This window comes from Aricia agestis, chromosome 7 (assembly GCF_905147365.1).
Source record: "Aricia agestis chromosome 7, ilAriAges1.1, whole genome shotgun sequence".
Taxonomy (NCBI): Eukaryota; Metazoa; Arthropoda; class Insecta; order Lepidoptera; family Lycaenidae; genus Aricia; species Aricia agestis.
The window spans coordinates 7,982,539-8,010,349 of NC_056412.1; the positions used below are offsets into that span (position 1 = coordinate 7,982,539).

General features: G+C 36.3%; 1 protein-coding gene across 1 annotated transcript; it reads left to right on the plus strand.

Moving 5' to 3' along the window:
* The first annotated feature begins 1,628 nt into the window (after positions 1–1,628).
* On the plus strand, positions 1,629–27,775 carry LOC121728872 (circadian clock-controlled protein daywake-like). Its single transcript, XM_042117197.1, has 5 exons — positions 1,629–1,767; positions 22,443–22,668; positions 24,707–24,840; positions 27,159–27,311; positions 27,575–27,775. Exons 1-5 carry the CDS (start codon positions 1,698–1,700, stop codon positions 27,748–27,750), a joined length of 759 nt encoding a protein of 252 aa, XP_041973131.1. The 5' UTR covers positions 1,629–1,697; the 3' UTR covers positions 27,751–27,775.
* Positions 27,776–27,811: the final 36 nt, after the last annotated feature.

Here is a 27,811-nt window from a genome sequence, read left to right on the forward strand (position 1 = left end):
ATAAAATTATCATTATTATTTACTGGAAAGCACAAACAATTATTGACATAATCGTAATGCTAAAGTCATCAAATGAAAAAAAAACCTCCATCTACTTATCAAGTTACGGCAGGATAGTTTTTATATTTTCGGTATAAAGTGGTTCTGAATTGTGATATACGGACGTTCACGATAGGGTTCAGTTTTTCGCTACGGAACCCTAAAAAGGCTTAGCCCGGCTTGGGAAGTCTTGCTCTACATAAAATGTACTCATCGGTACGGTACCTACTCAATATCTCAATGTCATCATTAAGCCAAACAAAACAACAGGATACCCAATACGTGTTACACCTGCAAGGCCTTGCGGAAGTTACGCTCGCACTTGACTGTTTTAAGATCAAGAACCTCAGCGCTCCTATCACTTATCAGACACAATCCTCATTGTCCTTTTTTACTTTGTATTGTCTTGGATCTCAAGGGATATGCATACAATGATTACTTTTTTATTTGTGTTTGTTTAATGCATTGGAAGACCATGTTGATGTCCATTTAGTTGCAATTTTTTTCAATGGACTAGGCCAAAGACAAAAGGATCGTCTGTTATGCAAATATGATAAAAAATTTACACAAAATATTTAGACCACATGGACATATGCACACTACACTCTACAGTATGGTATCACTGATATTTTCTACAAAGACACGGTAGGCAGTAGGCACCAAGTAACCAACCATAATTAAAAAAAAAAACAAACAAAATACAAGTTTAAAAAATCACAGTCGTATAATTATAATCCTTAGCTATTTTCTCATAATAAGTATAAAATGTACGGAAATAACGCATTATTCACACATTTAATTTCCATAATTTTATTTTAAACATTTGCATTCAAGTATTATCGCGACCAAGTAATATAGTAAAATTTACACGGTAGGTATAAGAATTAAAAATAAATAAATCATCGCCCAATTACCAATATAAAACCGACAGGAATAATTTATATTCTAAATCTACATATTAGCAACATTACAAGAATTAGAATTTAATTAAAATATTTAATTTTTAACAAAAATATAAGTACCTCTACAATCTACATTGACTGGGCCCATATTATGCCATTCAAAATTAGTGATCGATGCATTCAAAGCATTCTAGTAGGTACAGATGAACTCCTACGTTAAATGAGTCGCAACGTACAATATCGCCAGTTTTGCCGTTTAATTATTTTTATCTTCCTTTTGAAGGGTAGTTAACATGAAGTGAAGCCATCAGAGGAGTTTTGCGATTGTCCGTTAAAAGCAAGAATATAATATGTGTGGTTTTTTAATATTGACAGCTCATTCATTAAAATCAAATTGCTTAAGCTCGCTATGATTGTATTTACATAATATTATACAAAATGTAATACATATACATTATATACATATTATATACCGTGAACCGTCCATACCAGTTAGTAGTTACGACCACATCTTAACTCGTGATCCAATTTTGATCACCAAAACCGTTCACAATGCGATAACAACTTATAAAAAATCGATAACTTTAGTTACAGTAATTTTTCTTTTGTTATAATGCTCATAGCTCGTACAATTTTCCGTAAGAGATGAAAATTACTCGATGCAAGCTGCACGTAAGCGTTTAAAAATGAGCAGCATTTCCTTGCAGCTGCAGTCATCGGCCGGCCCTTGGTAGCAAATCATCTATTGATTGAACAATGAAATATTTTTCTACGTTTCTTTTTATTCTCGCGTGCTACGAAACTAGTGCCCACGATGGACAACTACGTAAGTAACTTTAGCCTCACTTTAAAAATAAAAAATAGATATAAAGTGTGTTAGTGTAAACACCGTTATGCTTGAAACCATCAAAATATGAGCCCTCCAAAATGAACAACTTTTTCTATGAGAACAATCCTGAAAACTAAAAAAAATGCCGTCTTTATACCCATACCGCCCATACGAATGCCCGGATCGGTAATTTGTATGGGTATGAAGACGGATTTTTTTTAATTTCCCAGCATTGTTCTCATAGAAAAAGTTGTTCATTTGGACGGGCTCATTTGATGGTTTCAAGGAACGGTGTTTACACTAACATCTTGTATTATATTAGCTCAAAGAAGATTAATTAGCTCTGCAACTTCTATGTAAATTTATTTCTTCAGAAAGTCGATCGAAAATAAAGCTCTTGCTTCCGTCTCCCACGTTACTGTTTCTTAGATATTCGGTATTGTTTTTAAACCTGACCCAAATGGATCATTTTATGAATATATGACGATATGAGTTTTTGAAAATGTTATCAACAATTTTGACTTTAACCCTATCGTAGATATTGCACAAATATTTCGATGTGTATTTTTTTTTTCAAATCGCCCATAATTTTCCATTTCTGCTCCAACTAATTTACACCCTGGAGAGAAGTCCCAATCCAAATGATTAACTCTTAAGCTCGAGAGCAAAACTATACTAGATGACGCTCGAGGAACTCCGTTGCGGCTTGCGGCAAAGTTCGATTATCGCGCGGGAAGCGTACAATTTTTTCAGGATAGAAGCATTTATTTATGTCAGATTTTGCCAAGACAAGATCATTGTCTAAAAGTTTTTATCATAAACTAGATGTCCCGCGCGGCTTCGCCCGCGTAAATTAGGAATTTTACGGAAACCGTTCATTTTCTCCTACGAATAATGAAAACGGTACGGCCGAAATACTTTATATGGCAAAGAAACGTTTGCCGGGACAGCTAGTAATCTACACTACTATTATAAAGAGGAAAGATTTGATTGTTTGTTTGTCTTGAATAGGCTCCGAAACTACTGGACCGATTTGAAAGATTCTTTTACCATTGGAATCCTACATTAATTCTGCTGAACATAGGCAAAATTTTATTTTGGAAAAATATTGGGTTCCGTAAGATATTTGGGATTTTCGGACGCAAGGTGTAAAAAATCAACCAGAAATGTTACTTTTTTCGCGTACGCTGCCTAAACTATAAAAGATAGAACCATAAAATGTTATAGATCTTTTAAATATCTACAAAAAAGTCCGCGACACACTATACCTATCTATGTTGAATAAGGCACAATAACCATTTTTTTATAAAAAATCTTGAAATGTTTTTGGACTACATTTAAATGCCTTTATTTTACTCATGGCATTAATTCTTATCAAAATAAATTATTTCATTACTAAGTACAGTTAATGTATATAATATTTGGTCTTTGAATGATTAAAATTGGACGTTTGGTTTTAATGTTATGGCGAAATTAAAATATTACGATTTCTGCTGCACGTTGCGAATTAGGCGTCGTCAAGGCGCGCCGCGCGGGTGTGCTCGCCGCGAAAAGTCCACGTAAATATTAATTATTATTACCTCGATCATGGGAATCGCAGACACAATAGATTTATAATATAATAATTATGCGAAAGCCGGGTGCCGCTTCATTGATGGGATAATATTATAGTGCTTCATTAATTCATTACGTTTAGTGTAAACCATTTTTATGTTCTGCTTAACATAAAGATTGACTAAGAAATAAAGATTGAAAAAAAAATATTTAAAAATCAATGTCCACCCGTGCGAAGCCGGGGCGGGCCGCTAGTAATATTATATATACAGGTTGTAACAAAAATAAGTGATAATACTTTAGGGTGTATACGTGTTCCTTGTAGAGAGTTCACTGTGAAAGTAGCAGCGCTGAACGACCAAAAATTTTTTTCACTTTTGTATGGGGAAACTCGTGACGTTAGGGTCCTTTCCCATACAAAAGTGAAAAAAAAATTTCGTCTTTCAGCGCTGCTACTTTCACAGTGAACTCTCTACAAGGAACACGTACACACCCTAAAGTATTATCACTTATTTTTGTTACACCCTGTAGTACCGACTACCGAGTACGGAATATAATTATTAATTATATGCAAGGTGTAATAAAACTAAGTGATAAATTGATAATTGTTTAATTTTCTCTATGGTTCCTGACATAGAGTTTAATGTGAAAGTAGCAGCGCTGAAAGAGTAACTTTTTTTTCACTTTGGTATGGGAAAATGCATGACGCTGGAGCGCTTGCCCATACAAATCACTAATCAGAAACAAAAAATATCTTTCAGCGCTGCTATTTTCACAGTGAACTCTATGTCAGGAATTCATACAGCCCTTAAAATATTATCACTTAGTTTTGTTACACCCTGTATAACTTAAAAGGAGAGCCCCACCACATTGTAAATATTATTTAAAGAAGATAAATATTTTTTTATTTTGATTTTTGATAGAGTCTATACGAAAACTATGAAATTCCTATAAAAAAGTAACAGAGAAAATATAACCGGGAAATAGAATACGACATCCCTAAAGGTGCAAACTAGTCCCAACAGAAATGGAAACCGTCGCGGTATTCGACAAAATGTTGACTGACAATTAATCAGTGTTTAGGGGACTGGTAACAGATCATTTGGAGTTATTTTCCCTCTGACACGACCTTTAGGCCGTCGACATAAGGATCATAAAAACTCCGAATTGGCTGCGCCTGACCGCGTGCATTATGTCAATTTTCTTTTAACATGGCCTCTATTATGGAAGCTATTTCCTCGGTCAGTACCATAAAGTTAATATACCTAGCGGAATAGAGCAACAAACTCGAGCTGTCAAACGAAACCGAAATTGGTTTCATCGGTGTGTAAAAATATGTGTAAATACGTATATACTTACACAAGCATGATTGAACATGATTTCTATGAGATTAAATTGTCAACGTGCGGCACGTGCCGACTGGACGTCAAAAGAAGAGTGTTGCTATGTATCACACGTCTCTTTTTACCACGCAGTGTTACTGATAGTGACATCTCTCTTGCTCAGGCCTTTGTTTCTCTATTCCGCTAGGTATATTAACTTTATGGTCAGTACTCAGCGATTGCGTGTCGCTTTGAATTTAACTCGCATGACGGAAAACCAAACGTTTTAGGGCGTCGTCGTTTATTATCTTCAATAGAAAGAACATGGAAAGAACCGACTGGGTGCGTGCCGGTACTGATGTTTAGAAATCAAAGAAAACACGAACTCTGAGTAGAGAAGTAGGTAATAATTTCAAACGGGAATTTATTTCAATTAGGGCCTATTTCACCACTTCCTGATAAGTATCGGATAGACTATCCGCCAGAGGATCTGTAAAAAAAGTTGTCGATAGCCTATTCGGCACTTTATCAGGAATGGTGAAACAGGCACTTAATATTATTTTGTAATATGAAAGATTTTTGGACTGCAGCGGACCAAACAGTGCTTAATGAACTGCATTATCAAAGTTTTTGAAATCGGCGCGACATAATAATATTATATAAAACACAATGCGACGTCAAATAACGACAGTGGGCTTCGACCGAGCATATAAAACCTCGCTCGATCAAATGATGTTCCTTTGTGCCTACCACCACCATTAATTCCCACAGGACTCTACATGATGTCAGTTTTTCTAGAGAAACGGGTAAAAAACAAAATTTGTTTTTTAACTGCATGAAGAATTGTTTGGTGTACTACATCAATCATCATTGATGATTGATGTAGTACACCAAACAATTCTTTCTAATCAAAAGTAAGAGATATTTCAGAACAAAAGACGAATTTTTAATTCGTTACTAAGTTTTACACGTGTAAGTACAAAAAAGTAATCTAGGGGAATAAATAATGCCGATTTAATTACCGTCTTTAGAAAACTAGGCAACACCAACACAATATAATGAATAGGTATAATAAGTATAAGCAAGAAGCTCACAGCTGGTGTTGTAACATTGTTGCCTTTGCAATGATATAATTTTTATAATACCTAGGTTATTTTATTACCATCTAGCTGTGACCCGCGTACCCCTTTACCGCTTTTTAGAGCTTTATAAGTCATAATTTGAAAGCTACAAAATTATAATAAAAATACACCAATAATCTTCAGTATACCAACATTCCATTCCATGTTATTAATTTCCTATTCTTGTTTACTATACTCATGATATCAGCTTCCAAAGTAAAACCAATTTATTAAAATTCAAGCATACAGCATCTCCCTAGTAAATATTTACAAATTACTTTTATTTGAAACACACGCCAATAGATCGACATTATCATGAACAACATATTCCACGTTTTAATTTTTTTAGGTCAATTTTGAACTAAGTAAGTAAAAAATGGGTTTTGGTGCGATCTTGGCAACTCGGAAAATGTATGGTCAAGGTCTTTTGCTCGGGGGACGGCCTTAAGTCATGGGTCCTATAACAATAATTAACACCAAAACTAAAAAAGTTATGAACACCTAAGTTATAAAAAAAAAGGTTTCCTTAAAAATTGGAAGATGGACAACATCATATCTTCTCGGATTTTTCGAGTCAGCCGATTACCTTTTAGATAATGAATTGGAATAAAGCGATAACTTTCATTGAATAATATGTATAGTGCGGCTTTTATCAATTTAGATAATTTCTTTCTAGGAATAAGTTCATAATGTAAATGTTATCATCAATATTCTAGACCTGAACCTTTATTCAAATTAAACTTCTTGGTGCGATATAATAGATCATGTTTTAATTATAAAATCCTAGTAACTATCGACGGACATGCTAAGAGTGTATAAGTAACGGCTTCGGGCTTCGTAGAACCGACATTTTTTATTTATTTAGCTGCCCGCAACTTCGTCCGCGTTAACATAGTACAATAACAAAGATTGATAGTTTTCCCTTTTCGTGGTTCCTTATGTACAAAGGGTGAAAACGGGACAATATTGCAATGACTTCGCTGTTTCGCTGTCTCCAGGTTGTATCTCAAGAACCCCGCTAGCTAAATTTATGTATTTCTGTTGCCGCTATAAGAACAAAATATACTAAAAATAAAATAAAGCAAATATTTAGAATAATATAATTATAGAAGATTTTTTAGACTAAATAAAAAATCTTCTAAATTTCTTGCACACAAGACACTATAATTTACAAAGAAAGACGACACAAAGGAACTGCTTATTTCTAATGAAATTTCTTACAGCAGCTCTACGTACAGAGATTTGATATAAGATATTAGATAGAGCATGCATTATTACAAAAATATTTTTTATGTTATTTAAAACTATTATGTTATATCCGATCAAAATTCTTATTCTATCCTATCAGCTCGTACTCGTCCACTGCTGGGCCTATGCCTGTCTCAATGAACGCCAAGAATGAAGATGTCTGCTACTCGCATCTAACATGGAAAAAACCTATTCTGTGCTGCTCTTATTTTATAGTAAAACATAAATCCATACAAATATTATAAACGCGAAAGTGTGTCTGTCTGTCTGTTCCCTCTACACACCCAAACCGCTTAACCGATTTACTGAAATTTGGTATGGAGATACTTTGAGTCCCGGGAAAGGACATAGGATACTTTTTTGGAAATAATAAAACGAGCGAATAAAAAATAACTTTGCGACTGATGATGAACATACTGTTTTAATAACATGAGCGGTATTAATTTGACTAAGAGAAAAATAAACTAAACTAACGACTAATATTGATTTATAATAAAATCCAGAACGAGCTTACAAAATGTGGATTGCGATTAATCTATTTCAGATATTAAAATTCTATCCGAGCGACTGTATTACTAAGTGAGCGACTGGAAATACATAGCGGGCAACTTCAATATTAATTAATATAGATTCAATTTTTATAATAATAATAATATTTTGCATTTTATACTGTTTTTTAGTAAAATTATATTTGAAAAGTGAGTACGGTAATGTTATTGTAATCTTACAACAAAGCTTTCTGGAAACATGATCGTTTTAGGAAAGGTCGTGGTAGGTGCCCTGCAAGCGTCATAAATTGTCAACGGCTGCCGTCGGCTGCCGTCGACTGCCGTCGACTGCCGTCAACTGCCGCCGACTGCCGCCGACACGTGCCGTCGACTGCCGTCGACTGCCGTCGACACGTGCCGTCGTCTGCCGTCGACTGCCGCCGACGCGTGCCCCCGACATGTGCCGTTCGTCTGTAAGCGCTCTAAGATAAAATGCCGCTCAGTATAAAAATTACATTTGCCAAATATTGAAAAAAATGGAGGACGTAACGTTGACACTCAAACAGATATTAGGTCGCTCAAAAATTATAAAGCTGCGCATTTTGTATTTTAAGTAACTCAAATAAATAATTTCTATGTTGCTGTTCTGTTAATTTCTCGTCACTCACTCTCAGTAGCTCAAATAGTAATTCTATAACCCAAATTTAGTAATTTTGACATCTAAAACTGTAATTTACAGTCACTCGATTAAATACTACCCATATTTTTTATCTCGGAAAATGTACGGTTCCCGAGCGATAAACGAATTTTAGCGCAACGGAATTGCGGGCGTCATCTAGTGGAAAATATTTAAGTAGCCTTTTAAATAACCCATCAATCCCCAAGCGGCCGCGGCACCCGGCTCGCATTACAATTGAAAATCTATTGTATCTTTTTTAAGAAATAAGGGGGCAAACGAGCAAACGGGTCACCTGATGGAAAGCAACTTCCTTCGCCCATGGACACTCGCAGCATCAGAAGAGCTGCATGTGCGTTGCCGGCCTTTTAAGAGGGAATAGGGTAATAGGGGAGGGTAGGGAAGGGAATAGGGGAGGGGATTGGGCCTCCGGTAAACTCACTTCCTCGGCGAAACACACCGCAAGCGCTGTTTCACGCCGGTATTCTGTGAGCTGTATGTCTGTGTCTGATATTCCCACGATCGAGGAAATATAAGTACATAATAATAAGAGCCTAGTTCTAACGCCCTAGTCACTACGCGTTTTCTTTGTCTTCGATACTATTATCGTTGAGTAATGAATTGTTTTTTAATTATACGTATTAAGATTACGTTTTTTTTTCGATGATTGTTCTTAAGCTGCTTATTATTTATGCAAACCACAGAACATGGATAAACAATACTAGTGACTGTAATCATTTGTAATTTGTGTTTTTCCTATATACACAGGTTAGTTTTTTTATGAATTATTGAGAGAATACGTTAGGAAACATCTGAATCACTCGTTTGAACGTTTTCCATTTATTCACTTTTTTAGTTCAATTGCGTACTGTATATTGCATAAGCATAAGGATTTTGTAATAGACCTTCCTCCTTAGTTCCCAATTTCTCTCTATCTATACTTAATATTATAAAGCTTATATATTAAGTATAGATATATTATATAGCTTATAAGAGTTTGTTTGTTTGAACGCGCTAATCTCAGGAGTGGTCCGATTTAAAAAAAAACTTTCAGTGTCAGATAGCCCATTTATCGAAAAAGGCTATAATATATAGGCTATATTTTATCATGCTAAGACTAATAGGAGCGAAGAAATAGAGGAAAATGTGGAAAAAACGGGGTAAATTATTTGAAAGGGCTTATCTCACGAACTACTGGAGCAATTTTTCTGTTCTTTGGCACAGATATGAAGTAGACCACGTGAAGGATCATAGGCTATTTTTTGTGGACTGTGGATTTGTCTGTGAAAAATCTAATTTACGCGGGCGAAACCGCGCGGAACGTCTAGTAAGTTATAACTTATAAGTTATAACTTATAACTAATAACTCAACATTTTAACTCTTAATTTTGGTTATGTTTATGCTTCTGACTTGCACAAAATTGAAAAGCTTCTTCTGTATACATTTGAAGGGTACTAAATAGCAGGCGTGGTCGCAGCCTGAAATTTTGGGGGGGGTCACTCAGTAGTCACTTCACAATTTTTTTTATCTGCGCCCTCGGACGGTTCTGGGTTCACAGTAGCTGTCTAAGGTCGGACTAAGTGGTGGTATAATCCTAAAACGTATTCCTAATTCCTATGTCAACAAGTGTTATTCACACTTAAACTTAATAATATTATTAAAGGCAAAAGTGCTTCTGTCTCTAGTACTTTATCAAAGCTTAACAAGGTACTAATTATATATTCTGTGGCATAACTGATAAGGAATTAATTACTATAGTCTACACTCTATAGCAGCGGTAGGCAACAGGCGGACCGCAGTCCGTATGCAGTACTTTGGGTTATGTGGTCGCTGGCAGTACTGTACATTTGACGAAGATATACTGTACATTTTCGTCATCAACTCTCGGGATTCGCCACATTTCCAGAGTTACAGTTTACAATGGAAGTTACGTGCAAGTGCAACATTAAAATAAATATTAAAAGGGTTTTTACTATAGTGGTTTATAAGGTTTGTTGACAAGTCGAGGTGATTCTATTAAACCTCGTTGTTTTACTGTTTTTAACCCCCGACAAAAAAGAGGGGTGTTATTAACCCCCGACAAAAAGAGGGGTGTTATAAGTTTGACGTGTCTGTCTGTCGGTCTGTCTGTCTGTCTGTCTGTCTGTGGCATCGTAGCATCCAAACGGGTGGACCGACTTTGATCTAGTTTTTTTTGTTTGAAAGCTGTCATCATCATCAGCCTGCTCCGTGCTGAAAAATCGCGGTTCATCTGGTTCGTGAAGGGCCGATTAGCAACTTGCAGTCGTTTGGTGGGCTTTATTGCATTCTAGCTCGTGACATTTATGAATATTTACACATTAATGGAAAATTGACCTGGTGCTGCAGCATCACCTGGTAATCAATAGGATACCCAACTCCTCACCAACTTAGAGCAATGGTTACCTGTTTGGGCTCATTTTAATTGCGACAACTAGTAAGACGTAGATAACCAATAAATTTTTGCATGCTGCTGTTGCAGCATCACCTGGATTCTATAGGAGCCGAGCTCCATATGAACCCAAAATGGAGGTTTCATGTTTGGACTCATGTTGATGGCCTCATCAAAAAGGACATTCCTAGATGGTATTCATTGGTATATAATATGATCCAGTTGATAGGAATTATTCTGCACTAAGGACCCTGAGCCATGTAAGGCCACTCTAACGGGAAAATGATTGTTATAAGTTTATTAACTAAATAAATTAAGAAAACAAATTATCAAGTAATGCTCTGTTTAATAAGGTATCATGTTATAAATCTCTTTTTAACCTAGCTTCAATAGCCATTTAATAAACTTAAGTTTTGTAAAGCTCTTCCAAATGGCCTTGCAAGGAACACAGCTCCAAACAAGGCCAATATTATACATCAGTCGTTTAACTTGCAAATAGAGTTACAAGTATTTATTTATTTGCTTTTACTAAAACGACATTATAATTTCTTTCAATTAAGCAACACATTAAATGTTCAACATATTTGTATCATTTAAAAAAAACTATAACAAACATTGCTTGAACATCATCTTTTAACTAAGAGTATATTAATGGAAATTCTTAAAAAATAGTATTAATGAGTATCACATTGACATCTTATAACTAATTACCAATGCGTTTTATAATGCAATCAATTTTTTTTAAAATCTTAAATGGCCTTCTTATGGGCCCGTTCTTAATAAGGCCAAAATGTTCAATATGCGTGTATAAGTTTAATAATCTTAATAAGTAAAGATGTTATAAAAAACAGTATTATTTTAATTCTTACGGTACGCATATTTTATAACTAAAACTAACTGTTTATATGTTAATGATTTTTAGATGTTCCTTGTAAAGTTCATGTTCCCTAGCAAGGCCAACTATCAAATCTTTGGTTGGGCCTTATAAGGAACCACCGGCCTTCCTAGGAACATTACCAATATTTTAACTTAAATCAAGGCATTAGTAGATTTTCTTTTATTAGTACTATACATATATACCTATACGACAATGCTCTGTAATTAAATTTGAGATAGAGATAGGTTATGTAGCTAAAAAATAAAGTTTTTCAGGGTGCGGAAATTACAATTGTAACCTCGACAACCAAAGTCTACAAACAGTGAGATCTCACTGCCACAATTGCGGCGCGATCGAGTTGCCGCCCCGTTTATGGCCATAAGTTTGATGGATCTAAGTGTGTAGTAGAAAGAATATGTGCTAACATGACGATAACTACGAATTTTTAACAGTTGGCCTTCAAAGGAACATGGCCTTACATGGCTCAGGGTCCTTATAACCAACATAAGTTTAAAAAGCATGAAATAAAATTAAATTAAGAAATTTGAAAAACCCCCGCCAAACAACTTTAAAAATTAATGAAATAATATATTTAACTGACTTTAAGTTTAAATAATTCCTAAGTGTAAAGTGATATTTTAGTTCATAATTGTTGTCAAGGTGTGTCGGGGGACCGCTAATGTAGGTAGATGTTTGATATCACATAACATTATAGTTTAAACTGTAAGGGTCAGTTTTCAGCGAACCAAATCGAGACAATAAGTGACATGGCGATACAAAATGCAAAAGACACTGTTGGCGGTCCCCCGACACACCGTGACAACAATGGGGATTGTCCATTTTTTTTTAATTTTGCTCATTACAAAAACATTTCGAGGAGTAAGGTCAGTGATCGTTTTTCTGTATACAGGGTGTAACAAAAATAAGTGATAATACTTTAGGGTGTGTACATGTTCCTTGTAGAGAGTTCACTGTGAAAGAAGCAGCGCTGAAAGACCAAAATTTTTTTTCACCTTTGTATGGGGAAACTCGTGACGCTCGGGCCCTTGCCCATACAAAAGTGAAAAAAATTATTCGTCTTTCAGAGCTGCTACTTTCACAGTGAACTCTCTACAAGGAACACGTACAAACCCTAAAGTATTATCACTTATTTTTGTTACACACTGTATAAACGAAAAAAATACCCATTAGTTACTTATATTTTTGAACAAATACGTTTAACCTTTGTTTGACCTTCAATGGCGTTAAATTAGCAATAAATTCGACCAACATTACGTTTCGAACTTTTGGTAAGCTTCTCGTATCACCTTTCACATAATGAGAACTTGCATTTGACGAACCAGCCATTATAAATAAGATTAAAAGGAAATTTAAAACATATGCAGAGGTCAATTGGCGGCCGATGATGACGTCAGAGCGAAACTTTAAAAATTTATTGAGAAAAACTAGCCAAAGAATTTCAAAATTATTTAATTTATATTCTTAAAATACCCTATTTTAACGAAAAAAAATATAAAAAGTACATGTGATTTTTTTTGGACAATGCCCATTATGGACTAAAATATCACTTTACACTTAGGAATTATTTAAACTTAAAGTCATTTAAATAATGGGTGTCTCAAAAGTAAGTTCACATTTGCTTATCTTATTACGCGAAAGCAACTATTCTGAGGGGCGCGGGGGGTATGTCAGTCGGTAGTCTGGCTCTTGGGAATTTAGTCGCTATGGAGCGTTTCTCTGGTGCGGACCGTGCGTTGTGCGTACGTGAGTTTTACAAAAACGGTAATTCGGCGACTGTAGCGCGTAGAAAATTCTGCAGTATTCGACATATTCGTCACTTAAATGATGCGCCTAGCACTCGACTCATTGCAAAATGGGTTGAGAAGTTTGAAGAGACTGGGTCAACTCTGGAGAAACCAAAATCTGGGCGGCCAAGAACATCAAGAACAGCCGAAAACGTGGACAGTGTTACTCAGTCTATTCGAGATGATCCAAACCTCTCGATTCGGAAGCGTGCTGTTGCTTTAAATGTGCACAGATCTTCATTATGCCGCATTTTACACAAAGATTTAAAGCTGCACCCGTACAAAATTCAGTTAGTGCAAGCAGGGATCGGAAACCGGTTTATGTTTCAAACCGGTTTGGGGTCAATGACCGAAACCGATTGGATTCCGGTTTTAGGTTTAGGTTACCGGTTAAAACCGTTTCAATCGAATGAAACCGGTTTTCTTTGAAACCGGTTTGGTAGAACGAAATTAACCGGTTAATTAGAAAAAGGTAAGTGTCATATTCTAATCTATTTTGTAATTCGCATCGTAATTTTTGTCCACGCTCTGTGTCTAAGCTTTGTCTACATAATTATCTTTACTAGAGATCGCCCTATGGTCGAAATTCGACCTTAGTTTCAACGACAGTAGGACTCCTACCTACTTATATTTTGTAAAAAATATTAACTTTATCTTTTTTTTTCAACTCTTGTCTCCGGGACTTAGCTGATCTTAGACTGGCCGTGTAAGCATTGTCTAATAGTATCTTAGATTCAATAAAAAAACTATAATCCATTTTCAATTTGTCAACTTGTTGTCAACAGACTTCAGCCATAAAATATAAAAGAGTATAATTCGTATGTATAGGCTTGTTACTCAAAAATCTGTCATTTCTCATGTGTGTGTGATGTTGCAGTGTGTGTAATGTTTTATTTATTAAAAAAAATTATGATAAAAGCATAATTTCAAAATAATATTAGCTCGATGCACTCCTTCACCATATAAACTATAACTGTGCAAAATTTCATGCACCTAAGTTTCCCCATTTTTCGTAAAAAGGATTACAAAGTTTTTCGTTCGCGTATTAATATTATGATATTATTATTATCTGTAGGGTATATATCTTTATCTGTAAGTATCTTAAAAAAAGTAAAACTCAACCCTTATAAGATCAGTTTATCACGGTACATAATTAAATGAGTCGTTCCCGATTCGTCCTATATTCGTCAATAAGAAATGCATTGCGGTGTCGCGTTGCGGTCTGAATTGACCCAAATGGGACGAAACGGCATCGACATTTAAAACATTCCCGAATTGTTCTAAATGCGGCGTAATCACGTAGGACGAATCGGGAGCGACTCATTTATTTTATTACTAGCTTTTGCCTGCGGCTTCGCTCGCGTTAAGGAGTAATGTTGATATTTGTTGACAATTTTTGGAACGTAGTTCCTTTACGCGCGTTCGGCGTATGGGGGGCTAGACAGAACAACATTTGACCTTGATTTATTTTGACCTCGACACTTTTTTATGTTAGGGGCAGATGGCGTTGATAGCTTAGTTTTTAGGGTTCCGTACCCAAAGGGTGAAAACAGGACCCTATTACTGAGACTTCGATGTCTGTCCGTCTGTCTGTCTGTCTCCAGGCTGTAACTCAAGAACAGCTATAGCTAGACTTCTGAAATTTTCACAGATTATGTATTTCTGGTGCCGCTACACAGTGTGATAAAAACCTCGATTTTGTTTCACAACGTTTTTCTTTCAAAATACTATAGTTGATAGCTATATAAACATTAGAGTAAAACTCCGAGATCGATATTCTTTGTAGTTATTTTTTTAAAGAGTGTCAAAGTTGGCGTTTTTCTGGGTAAAAAATTTGCATAAAAATTAATAAAAAAAAAACTAATCAAGTAACCTTAACTTTGTTTATACCAATTAAACAAGCACTTAATACTTGACTTTTTCTCCGAATTTGGTTAACCTACTGTGATCAAGTAGGCAGATATTTATTTATTTAGTAATTTTAGTTTTTTATTTTTTATTTCGCGATTAGATCGAATTAGAAAAAGTTTTAAGCATGAAATGATAGTGTGAGTAATCCTTTATCAATGTTATCAAAAATCACACTCTAATAACCTCTGTGTCAGAAGTAATATCCAATTCAATTTTTTTTTTATAAAAATTCGGATTTTTTATACCTAGGGTTGTCACTAAAGTTGATATTTTATTTTCCCCGACTACATCAGAAGGTGATTACTGATTAGATACTGTTTGAGCATATTAAATCATTAATTTACGTCATATTTTTTCACTTTTTAGATTTTTTATTATTAGACCTACCTAAACGTGATCCTGATATTTTTTGTATAGGATATCGATTGCGAATTTGCGTATCAACCGGATAAATCAAACAAGAGACCTTTAGTGACAACCTTAGGTACAAAAAATCCGAATTTTTATTAAAAAAAAATTAAATACGATATAACTTCTGACATAGAGGTTATTAGAGTGTGATTTTTGATAACATTGATAAAGGATTACTCACACTATCATTTCATGCTTAAAACTTTTTCTAATTCGATCTAATCGCGAAATAAAAAATAAAAAACTAAAATTACTAAATAAATAAATATCTGCCTACTTGATCACAGTAGGTTAACCAAATTCGGAGAAAAAGTAAAGTATTAAGTGCTTGTTCAATTGGTATATACAAAATTAATGTTACTTGATTAGTTTTTTTTTAATTAATTTTTATGCAAATTTTTGACCCGGAAAAACGCCAACTTTGACACTCTTTAAAAAAATAACTACCAAGAATATCGATCTCGGAGTTTTACTCTAATAATTATATAGCTATCAACTATAGTATTTTGAAAGAAAAACGCGGTGAAACAAAATCGAGGTTTTTATCACACTGTGCGCTATAACAACAAATACTAAAAACAAAATAAAGTTAATATTTAAGGGGGGCTCCCATACAATAAACCTTATTTTTTTGTTCTTTTTGGCTCGTAATCCATAATGGTAACATATAGACACTTGAAATTTTCACAAAAATTTGTTATTCCTCAATTTTATGTGTACTTTAATAATAAAAATAAAATAATTAATTCGCATACAAAAAATACATTTTTTCCTTATTTTCGCTCTATAACGGTACGAAACCCTTCGTGCGCGAGTCCGACTCGCACTTGGCCGATTATTTTTTATATTTAATCTTAAATACTGTTAGACGAATAATACACGGCCAGTCTGTCATCATTTGACTTAATTAATCTGAGACTGTTGCAGGAATTATGTCTAAATAATAATATTAAAGTCAATATTTTGACACTAGAATATCAATAGAAAAGCGTTGAAATTTGAAACAATTAAATTTTTTATTTGAGGTCGAATTTCGACCATTGGACGATCTCTAGTATTGAGAAATAGAATCCTAGATTTGTTTTTGTTGTGTTGACTTCTAATCAATAATGTGTGTTGTTGTGTTCTTCAATTTCACGCAATAATGACTCATGTGTATCGGAGGTAAGTGATTATTTTTAGGGTTCCGTACACAAGAAGACTTCGTTGTCTGTCCGTCTGTCTCTCTGTATGTCATCAGGCTGTATCTCAAGAACCGCTACAGCTAGACTTCTGAAATTTTTACAGATTGTGTATATCTATTGCCGCTATAACAACAAATACTAAAAACAAAATAATATTAATATTTAAGGAGGGCTCCCATAGAACAAACGTGATTTTTTGGCCTTTTTTGCTCAATATCAATAATGGCAACAGGTAGGCACTTAAAATTTTCACAAAGACCTTAAATATATGTGTTCTTTAACAATTAATAATAATATTTAAATAAAATTAAAATTTATTTCCCATACAAAAAAAATACAAGTTTTGGCCTATTTTTGCTCTATAACGGTATGGGAATCCTTCGTGCGCGAGTCCGACTCGCACTTGGCCGATTATTTTACCTTTGTTTAGTTTTAGTTGTCGCTTTATCATTTATTACAATTGCTTTGTGCCATAATGCGTGGAGGCCGCAAAGGAAGATCTTCCGACCAAGCGAGGTGGTATGCTCGGTCAGGCCGAAGCCCACGTGATATATTTCAGTTTCCGTATATATACCGACGCGCTCAGAAAACTTCGATAGCGCGATGCAGGAATGTTAGGTGAATTGTGGGTACCGCCACATCACTAAAGAAGACCGGAGGTCCAATCTTGAAGTCTTGTCGCTTGAGTCACCAGTGCCAGAGAGTTCCAGTGAGTCAGAACTGTTGCAGTGAGTCCCAGTGAGTCGGAACTGTAAGCAGCTGCACGGGATCTAGTGAGTCGGATAGCTGCTGTGGGGGGCCGATGCTACGTGCTGGCCAGGAGAGATGTGCTCTGCTTGCTGACCGGTCGGTGTAGTGAGAAAGCCCGATGATACCGATGCGGAGTCGCCCAGGCCGCGGTACATTGCGGCTAGTGGACGATGTACCACTGTTTAAGTAGCACTGGTTTTTTCGCCACACATTCACATAACTGTGATGGCCAACATACTATTATCTAACAAGTGAGGTAGTTATTAAGAGTATTCGGGCTAATGGTCCCAAAAAATTTGGTACCAATAGGAGGAATGACTAGATTACATTGAAATAAATAGATGACTAGAAAACATTGAAATAAAATAAAGTAGTTTTTTTAGGGTTCCGTACCCAAAGCGTAAAAACGGGACCCAGTTACTGAGACTTCGATGTCTGTCCGTCTGTCTGTCCATCTGTCTGTCCGTCTGTCTGTCTGTCTCCAGGCTGTAACTCAATAACCGCTATAGCTAGACTTCTGAAATTTTCACAGATTGTGTATTTCTGTTGCCGCTATAACAACAAATACTAAAAACAAAATAAAATTAATATTTAAGGGGGGCTCCCATACAACAAACGTTAATTTTTTGGCCTTTTTTGCTCGTAATCAATAATGGCAACAGCTAACTTGAAATTTTGAAATTTACATAAAATCCTTAATTATATGTGTACTTCAATAATTAATAATAATATTTAAATAAAATAAAAATTAAGGGGGTCTCTCGTGTAAAAAAAAATGGCATAGTTTTCCTTTTTAACGGTACGGAACCCTACGTGTGCGAGTCCGACTCGCACTTGGCCGATTATTTCTATAAACTAAATTCATAGGTTTTATTATAAAAACATCTTAGGTGTACCTTGTAATTGTGAACTTATAGTTCATAATACAATTTACTAAGTTTGAAAATATTAGAATTGCCAGTAGGTAACTCAAATAATATTATTATAATTATTGAAGTATGAGTAATACTCTTCATACATTATTTTTTCTTATTTTAATAATCCTATATTACATTAGGTCATTGCTGTGGTTATAATTTATATCAAAATATATTATTTTACATTTTTATATAATAATTTAATAAATCAAGTATTAAAATTTAAAAATGCCTGAAATCAGTCTAAATTCGTTAAAACTATTTATAAAATTATAACCTTATGTAAAGTTTTACGAGACTTTAACAGTTATTAACGTTATACTCCACTCGGGCTAACTTGTCGTTAGCGGTCATTGGCTCCCTGTCAAAACTTGTCATTTACCATATAAACCGCGATTGACAATGAACTGGCAGATGTTATCAATCCTGGTTTTATATGGAAAATTACAAGTTTTTGACAGGGAGTCAATGACCGCTAGCGACAAGCTAGCCCGCGTGGAGTATAGTTTAAATACTTTAATTATCTCAGGTTATTCGTCCCATTGGGACCAAAATTTTTGGGGACTAATAGCCCAACTACTCGTTATTAAATGGCAGCAATGATCCGACTGGGGCATAAATTTAAGGAAATTATTTGGAATACAAACAATTATTTCTAACAATCATTACATCATCCATTATGGAGTCTTGCAAACGCATTCTTAAATTGTTGAGTACAAATTTTAATAAGGAAAAAAGCCTCTCGACGCTGACACTTCTTGGTGGGATAGCTAAAACAACTTTTGTCAGATTATATTTATATGTATAGTCCATATTTAACCATATTTATAAATATGGTTAAATATGGACTATACACCCTTCCACTAAACATTTGGACTTTTTTGTGTTTTCGTCAAATGCAAACATCGAATATATTTTGTTTTCCTTTTTTCTTCCCATAATTATTGATAATTTACAAAAAGAAGAAACCAACACTCGCGGCGAAGGACAAACGAAGTAATAATAAACAAACCCCGCGCATGCGATAATCGAGATAGAGAAGAAAGGTGCGCGTGCGACGAGATGGGAGATAGTGCGGAGCGGCAACAGCGCGGCGATGCAAAGGTGCGAGCCGCACGCCGCTCAAACCGGTTTATTTCGGTTTGTGAGAGCCTAAAAATTTTGTTCTATCTATTTACCGGTTTTATGGAGGAACGAAATTATATCGGTTTATCGAACGAAATTAACAGGTTTTGCAAAACCGGTTCCGATCCCTGAGTGCAAGAACTGAAGCCTCAAGATGCTGGTCAGAGGCTTGCCTTTGTAAATCAGATGATTGAGCGCTTTCCAACGTTCACCAACATCTTGTTTTCCGATGAAGCCCATTTTCACCTGAATGGGCATGTAAACAAGCAAAATTGTCGTTACTGGAGTGCAACCAACCCAAAACAAAAACATCAGAAACCGCTACATTCACCCAAAGTCACCGTATGGGCAGCGATGTCGGCGCGAGGAACCTGCCGAGCTGTCATAGGCAATTTTAGTGCCCGACTAAATGAATGCCGAGAGCGCAACGGTTTACATTTGGACGATGTTATTTTTAAAAAATAAATTCCCAAACAGTGTACTTCAATATAAAATAAACATTTTTTCAATAAAGCTAAGACTTTTCTTTTAAAAAAAGATTTAAATGTGAACTTTCTTTTGAGACACCTTGTATATTATTTCATTACTTTTTAAAGTTGTTTGGCGGGGTTTTTTATAATTTCTTAATTTAATTTTTATGGTTTTAATGTTGTTGTTATGGCGTAAGGCGTAGGCGACGTGGGGCGTGGGCGACCGCCCACGGCCTCGCGGTCTGAGGGGCCTCGCGCCCCTTGGACCATGTGGATTTTTTTAAGTATAATTACGAGTTTTGAATACTTAAATAAAAGTTTGAGTATCAAAAGAATATGCCTCTCAATAAAATCGCGTCATCCTTCAGGGGGCCTCGCAAAATATATATTGCCCACATCCCCTGTCTGGTTGTTTCCGCCTCTGGTCTGGCCCCGCCAGTGGTTGTTAGACCATCAAAAGCGCATAAGGTATATTTTATGTGAATGTGATTAAAAAATAAAGAATCCTGAAAAGCAATAAATATTTCACAATAGGAGTCGTTTAAGAAGCAATTATGTTATAGAATAGGTTTGTTAAGAGGATACACCAGGGGCTAGAGAAATGAAAAAAAAGTACATGTAAATCTATAGCTGTCTCCCTTACCTCAAGCCTATACCGCAGAACGCGATAGAGACAACTGCAGAAAATCCAGAAAATCAACGATTCGTTGTCCCCTGATTCCTTCTCCAAAACTTAACCGATTTAAGTACTTTTTACATTAAAGATTAAAAAAGGGCTTGAGCTGTGTTCCTATGTTTTGCTTTTTTTTGTATAATCTATCCAAATCTGTTTTCTGGACGTTTGAACACAGCGGAAAATCTGGCCATTGTTTTGGGTTTTTGAATGTTCATATCTTATTTAATAATTAGATTATGAAAAAAAAGAAAACATAGGGACATTGTATTAGTGGCCGTAGATATTCAGGAAAAAAATTATAACTCTACTAGCATTATCCAGGGAGGAAACAGGGGACAACGTTTGTATGGAAAAAAGGGCGTTGTGGAATCCTCTTAATTGTTAGTGAGTAGGTAATTTACTACCTTCTGATGTAACTTATAATAATTATAACTTCAGTAGGCCATTTAAAATGAAAATTTTGTGCATTTGAAATTTCACACGGTACCCTTATATTAGGATTTTCTTGGCATCAAATACTTAGTATGTATATCTATCAATCATCAATGCGTCATTATCTCATCAGCAATAAACTTAGCGATAACCGAATAAATTTATCAATTATCATTGCACATAGCGTAACTAAATACATCTATCTAATGATAAAACAATGAAAAGAAATTACAAGCTTTGTACGAACTTACTTTTTATCTTCCTGTGGCTTCGACCGACGGCCGCGTACATTATTAAAAACTATGACCCCCTATTTAACCCCTAAGAGCAGCATTTCTCAAAGTGTGGGTCGCGACCCACTGGTGGGTCGCGGGTAGATTTTGGGTGGGCCCTGAAACTATAGGACGATTGACGTACTTACGTAAGGTACGTTTTTAATTGAAATGGGTGTGGTGAGGAGCTTTAGAAAAGGCCCAAGTCCAGCAGTGAACGTCAGTAGACTGACGATGATGATATGGTCAGCGGCAGCAACATACCGCTTTTCGTCTTCATGACACAAGGTGGGCCGCGAACTTTAAACTTTCTTGTAGATGCGTCGCGGTCCCGACAAGTTTGGGAAACACTGCCTAAGAGGATTGGATAGATTAAAAAATAACTTTTTTAGTGGATTTACACGATAGCACGAACACGGGTGCGAAATTTCAAGTTTCCAGCTCGAATGGTCCTGTTGTCCTGTACGTTTAAATCTATCAGTCAAGTTTTTAGTATCCTGTAATTAGATGTGTCATTCGTATCAAAACAAAATTATTGACTCCACCAGCAGACTGCGGATTAGAATTAATTTTTTTTATGAAAGAAGGGGGCAAACGAGCAAACGGGTCACCTGATGGAAAGCAACTTCCGTCGCCCATGGACACTCGCAGCATCAGAAGAGCTGCAGGTGCGTTGCCGGCCTTTTAAGAGGGAATAGGGTAATAGGGGAGGGTAGGGATGGGAAGGGAAGGGAATAGGGGAGGATAGGGAAGGGAATTGGGCCTCCGGTAAACTGACTCTCTCGGCGTAACACAGCGCAAGCGCTGTTTCACGCCGGTTTTCTGTGAGAACGTGGTATTTCTCCGGTCGAGCCGTCCCATTCTTGCAGAAGCATGGCTCTCCCACGTATATTGGATTTTTTAAATTATTATTTGTCCTACTTCTTTAATCATAAGTATAATATACTGACAGTAGATCACCTACAGTTTTGAATTTACTTTACTAACTTTTACAGTTAATTAATAAAACCATATTTTTTCAGCGGACTACATGAAGCCATGCGACATAAGCAAAGAATTTCAGGAGTGCGTCCGAAGTCGACTTGACGATGTGCTGCCTAAATTCGCCAAAGGGATTCCAGATCTGAAAGTGCCGTCCATAGATCCCGTCGACTTGAACAATATAGTTATCGACCAGAACAACCTCAAAATAACTTTCGAAGATACCAAGCTGTACGGCTTAAGCACTGTCAAGATTTCAGAGTTCAAGTATGTATTTGTACTATCCTATCAGTGAAGTTCCTACGTAATTTGGTCACGTTTTATTAAACCTATCAATAAGTGGGAGAGCCATGCTTCGGCACGAATGGGCCGGCTCGACCGGAGAAATACCACGTTCTCACAGAAAACCGGCGTGAAACAGCGCTTGCGCTGTGTTTCGCTGAGTGAGTGAGTTTACCGGAGGCCCAATCCCCTACCCTACCCTCCCCTATTCCCTTCCCTTCCTATCCCTACCCTCCCCTATTACCCTATTCCCTCTTAAAAGGCCGTCAACGCACCTGCAGCTCTTTTGATGCTGCGAGTGTCCATGTGCGACGGAAGTTGCTTTCCATCAGGTGACCCGTTTGCTCGTTTGCCCCCTTATTTCATTAAAAACCACTAAAAACCCAGCCGCCAGACATTGAATTAACATATCCTGACCAAATGACGTAGGTCCGCCAACTATCTATGAATTTTCTTTTAAGAAATACTCGTTTACAAATACCTGTATTGCCCGGCCCATTACGTTTTTACGTTTTCGAAACGCAGCAACAGTGGAACATTTACTTACCGCTTACGTCTGGTTAGCATTGTACAATGTACAGTCGTCCAAATATGAAAAATTTCGTAGATTCCTAATTATGTGCATCTGTTATTGTCATACTAACGGATAAAATTCGTGTTTGGTCTACAGCTTACAGGCATTTTTTTAATATTATTATTATTAAAGGACGCTTCACACCACGTCAGTCTGGCCCCGTGCTAAGTACGTAAAGGAATTGTGTTACGGGTACCAGACAACGGAAAAATTAAATTAAGAAATTTAAAAAAACTTCCACCAAACAACTTTAAAAAGTAATGAAATAATATATTTTACTGACTTTAAGTTTAAATAATTCCTAAATGTAAAGTGATATTTTAGTCCATATTTGTTGTCAAGGTATTTAATTTTAAAATGAGCACAAACATGAAACCATTGCTCTAAGTTGGTGAGGAGTTGAGTATCCTATTGATTACCAGGTGATGCTGCAGCACCAGGTCAACTTTTCATTAATGTAGGAAATATATTCATATATGTCACGAACTAGAATGCAAAATATAAAGCCCACCAAACGGTTGCAAGTTGCTAATCGGCCCTTCACGAACCAGATGAACCGCGATTTTCTAGCACGGAGCAGGCTGATGATGATGAACTATAGCTAAGAACACTCTCGATTAAGTCAGCTTTCAAACAAAAAAACTAGATCAAAATCGGCCCACCCGTTTGGATGCTACGATGCCACAGACAGACAGACAGACCGACAGACAGACACGTCAAACTTATAACACCCCTCTTTTTTGCCAGGGGTTAAATATATTTAATACTTTTGTCATGTACAGTCATAAAACAAAGAAACATGCGAACGTTTCCATTCCTATCCTAACTCGTCACAATAAAAATCCTGCAAAGTATTCATTATAATAAAATATTGTTGATTGTATACAAATGTATTAGAAACAGCGACCACATAACCCAATCGCTGAATAGAAACAGATCAGGAACATAGGATCTCCTAACAGGAATCGAATTGAATGTACGATGTCCACCGTACATAATGGGTACATTGTACGTCTGGTCTAATTAGGAAGGGCATACGAATACGATTGATATTCCCAAACCTGCGGTACCTAATTACAACATCATATTCTGCTAGGATCTAGATTCTAGATAGTTTAGATTCTTCCTGATCATAGTTTGACCTCCTTTGTAACTTGAAAAAATAGCAAGTCCACGACCGTGTATATGTAATCCATACTTACTTAATATTATAAATGCGAAAGAATGTATCTCTTTCTGTCTGTCTATAACCTATTCATGCCCAAACCACTGAACCGATTTTCCTGAAATTTCGCATGGAGATACTTTGAGTCCCGGGAAAGAACATAGGATAATTTTTTCCCTGAAAAATGTACGGTTCTTGCGCGATAAACGAATTTTGGCGCAACGGAGTTGCGGGCGTCATTTAGTTCTTAATAAATATTGCAATGCCACATTGTGTTTTTTCAGGGTGAAAACTGTAGGAGAAGCGAAGTTCGTCTTAGGTTTTATTGGTAACCTGAGCCTCACTGCGAACTACACAGCCGATGGCCGCATTCTAATACTGCCCATAAAGGGAGAGGGAGACTCTACAATTAACGTCAGTAAGTTATCTTCTCTATCTATATAGATTATCTAATCAAAAATCGCCTCGCAAAAGAGTAAAGTCTATATATAATAGATATATTTTTGTATTAAGAGATAATACTTTGAGGTGTGTATTATATGTATAGAGTTCACTTATCACTATAAAAGTAGCAGCGGTGAAAGAGCAAATGTTTTTTCGTTATTTGTATGGGCATTGGGCAAGCGCATCTTGAATTTTCTCATACAAAAGTACAAAATTTGGTAATTACACGTGAAAATCAGGTTAATTTTGAGTTTGTTTAGCTAAATCATTGCATAATTTTGTACGTGGCAGAGCCATGCTTCGGCACGAATGGGCCGGCTCGACCGGAGAAATACCACGTCCTCACAGAAAACCGGCGTGAAACAGCGCTTGCGCTGTGTTTCGCCGAGTGAGTGAGTTTACCGGAGGCCCAATCCCCTACCCTATTCCCTTCCATACCCTCCCCTATTCCCTTCCCTTCCCTACCCTCTCATATTACCCTATTCCCTATTAAAAGGCCGGCAACGCACCTGCAGCTCTCTGATGTGCGAGTGTCCATGGGCGACGGAAGTTGCTTTCCATCAGGTGACCCGTTTGCTCGTTTGCCCCCTTATATCATAAAAAAAATTTAACTATCATGATGACTTGCAATTAATTGCGGCCTATACATAATGCTATATAATCTCGCAGGTGTGAATGTTTGAGGCAATACCGTGATAATTGCTATCGATGCTTTGTTTCGCATTTCTTATATTCCCTTGAACGTTCTATCTCGCCGAGAAAAAAATATAAGTAATGAGATGTTTTTATAAGCTTGTACCCACCTTCAGAACTCAAAGCATAGATAGTTACCTACTCCTCCTACAATAATAATAGGCGGCCTACAATAATAAGGTGCAATAAAAATTAAACTAGCTCAAACTATTGTCTAACCCTAAGTTGTCAATAGTATTTCACAATTCGTAATATTGGGCAATAAAATTGATCGTTTAGGGACCGCCTAAGCTTTTAAAATATTATTCACTGAGTCAATATTTTTATTACTTGGGGGAATTGGTTAGAAATCCTTTTTAAATAAATAAAAAAGGATTTCTAACCAAATAATAGTTGATTTCACTGAAAGCCAATGATTCGAAATCAAAACTTACTCAGTAGTGTGGAACAAGAGCCAGCGACTGGGATCGCTGATAGGTCGGTCGCGGTTACTTTAGTTTAGGAGGTAGGTAAGTATATTCAGTTCTGAAGGTCTACCTGATATTCGATTAAATGTGAAGCTCAATGTTTTATCTTATTTTCTTTGAGATAACTGTAGGAATCTCATCTTCCACTGCCAGACACTTATGGCAGTTACTTCCCATTTCCAGACCACCTCAAAGTGTAATACATAATATAAGTAATCTAAGCTTAAGCCCCAATTTCAGCAACGACTGTTAAAGTTAACGCTCGAATTAGTATCACGTTACCTCTTTCGTTTTTCTTATGGATGAAAGAGAAGACATGACATTTTAACAAGCTGTTAACACTAACAGACGTTGGTGAAATTGGGGCTAAGGTGTGTGTGTGTGTGTGTGTGTGTGTGTGTACCTTCAGAATTGTACCTATACCTCCTAACCTAAAGTAACTGCGACGACGACGTAAACCGAGAAGAAACTCCATAATAATTGTGCAGTTTTTGGCTGGCTCTTGAGCTAGCCAGACTTTCTGCATGCTATTATAGCCTTAGATTAGATAACAATATAGTATATCTCGTGAACTCTCGTGATGTATAGAAAACTAAATTGACACAATCAGAACGGCAATTTAGCATCATTACATACCTAATGCTGTATACTACTTATGCAAGTACTAGATACTTGATTGCGAGGGAGTTATACTGTAGCAAAGGTCGATTCACATTAAAATGTTGCGAGGGGTTCAAATGAATTTTATAGTAAGTAAGCAATTCTTTAGAACACGGCCCAACACCTCTAGAGCCAAACCTGTCAATTTAATAAAGAAAATATGTCCGCATCTTGTGTAGTAAATAGTTTTAATATGTATACATCGCGCGTCACGACTCACGAGGCAATGTGAACTGACGCAAGTCAGCTCTAGATTTATGTAAGTGTAGGCCATGGCGGCAGCGTCCTAGGATGGCCGCAGAGTTCGTACATAGGGGCGGCAAAATTGAAGTTTCAAAATTGAAGCTATAAACTGTATATTTTTTATTAGTACACTGTATAGTATACAGTTACTACAGTAAGTATACTCATAAAAAATATTATAAATCCGGCTCTGACGCATCTCAAGCTTTATGACGTTTCCTTTTTCCAGCAAACGTGGAAGTGACCATCTCGGCGCAGATAAAGAACGTGACGGACAAAGACGACCACGCCCACCTAAAGCTCGTCAAACCCTCCTACAAATATGAGATAGAATCCACCACCTTCGATCTGCAGAACTTGTTCAATGGGAATAAGCAATTAGGTACGATTTTTGTGTCTTTTTTATTGCGGATATGGTTTGGGCGATGACCGAATTACTGCGCAACGAAGTTACAGGCAACTTCTAGCATAACAAGCACTATAATATGCACTATTTGCGCTGAGAAACCAGATAATCACTCGTATAAATATCGAAACTGACCATCGACACAGGAAATATTTCATGGGTTCAAAGCTTAAGCATGATTAATTGACATTTGCAATACAACTCAATATATTTAACTCGTATATATTTGCCGTTTTCAGCGGAAACTACACTGAAATTCGCAAACGAAAACTGGAAACAACTGATGGACGACCTCGCGCCGTCGGCGATCAAGCAGATAGTCACCACCATCATCAAAGCGATCAACAAATTCTTCTCCAAGATCCAAGCGAACAAAATGATAAAAGGATTCAATGAAGCACCACCATTTTTGTAAACTAATATAGAATAATAAAATTGCATTTTTTTAAATCATCATCCTAAAATTTTACAATCGT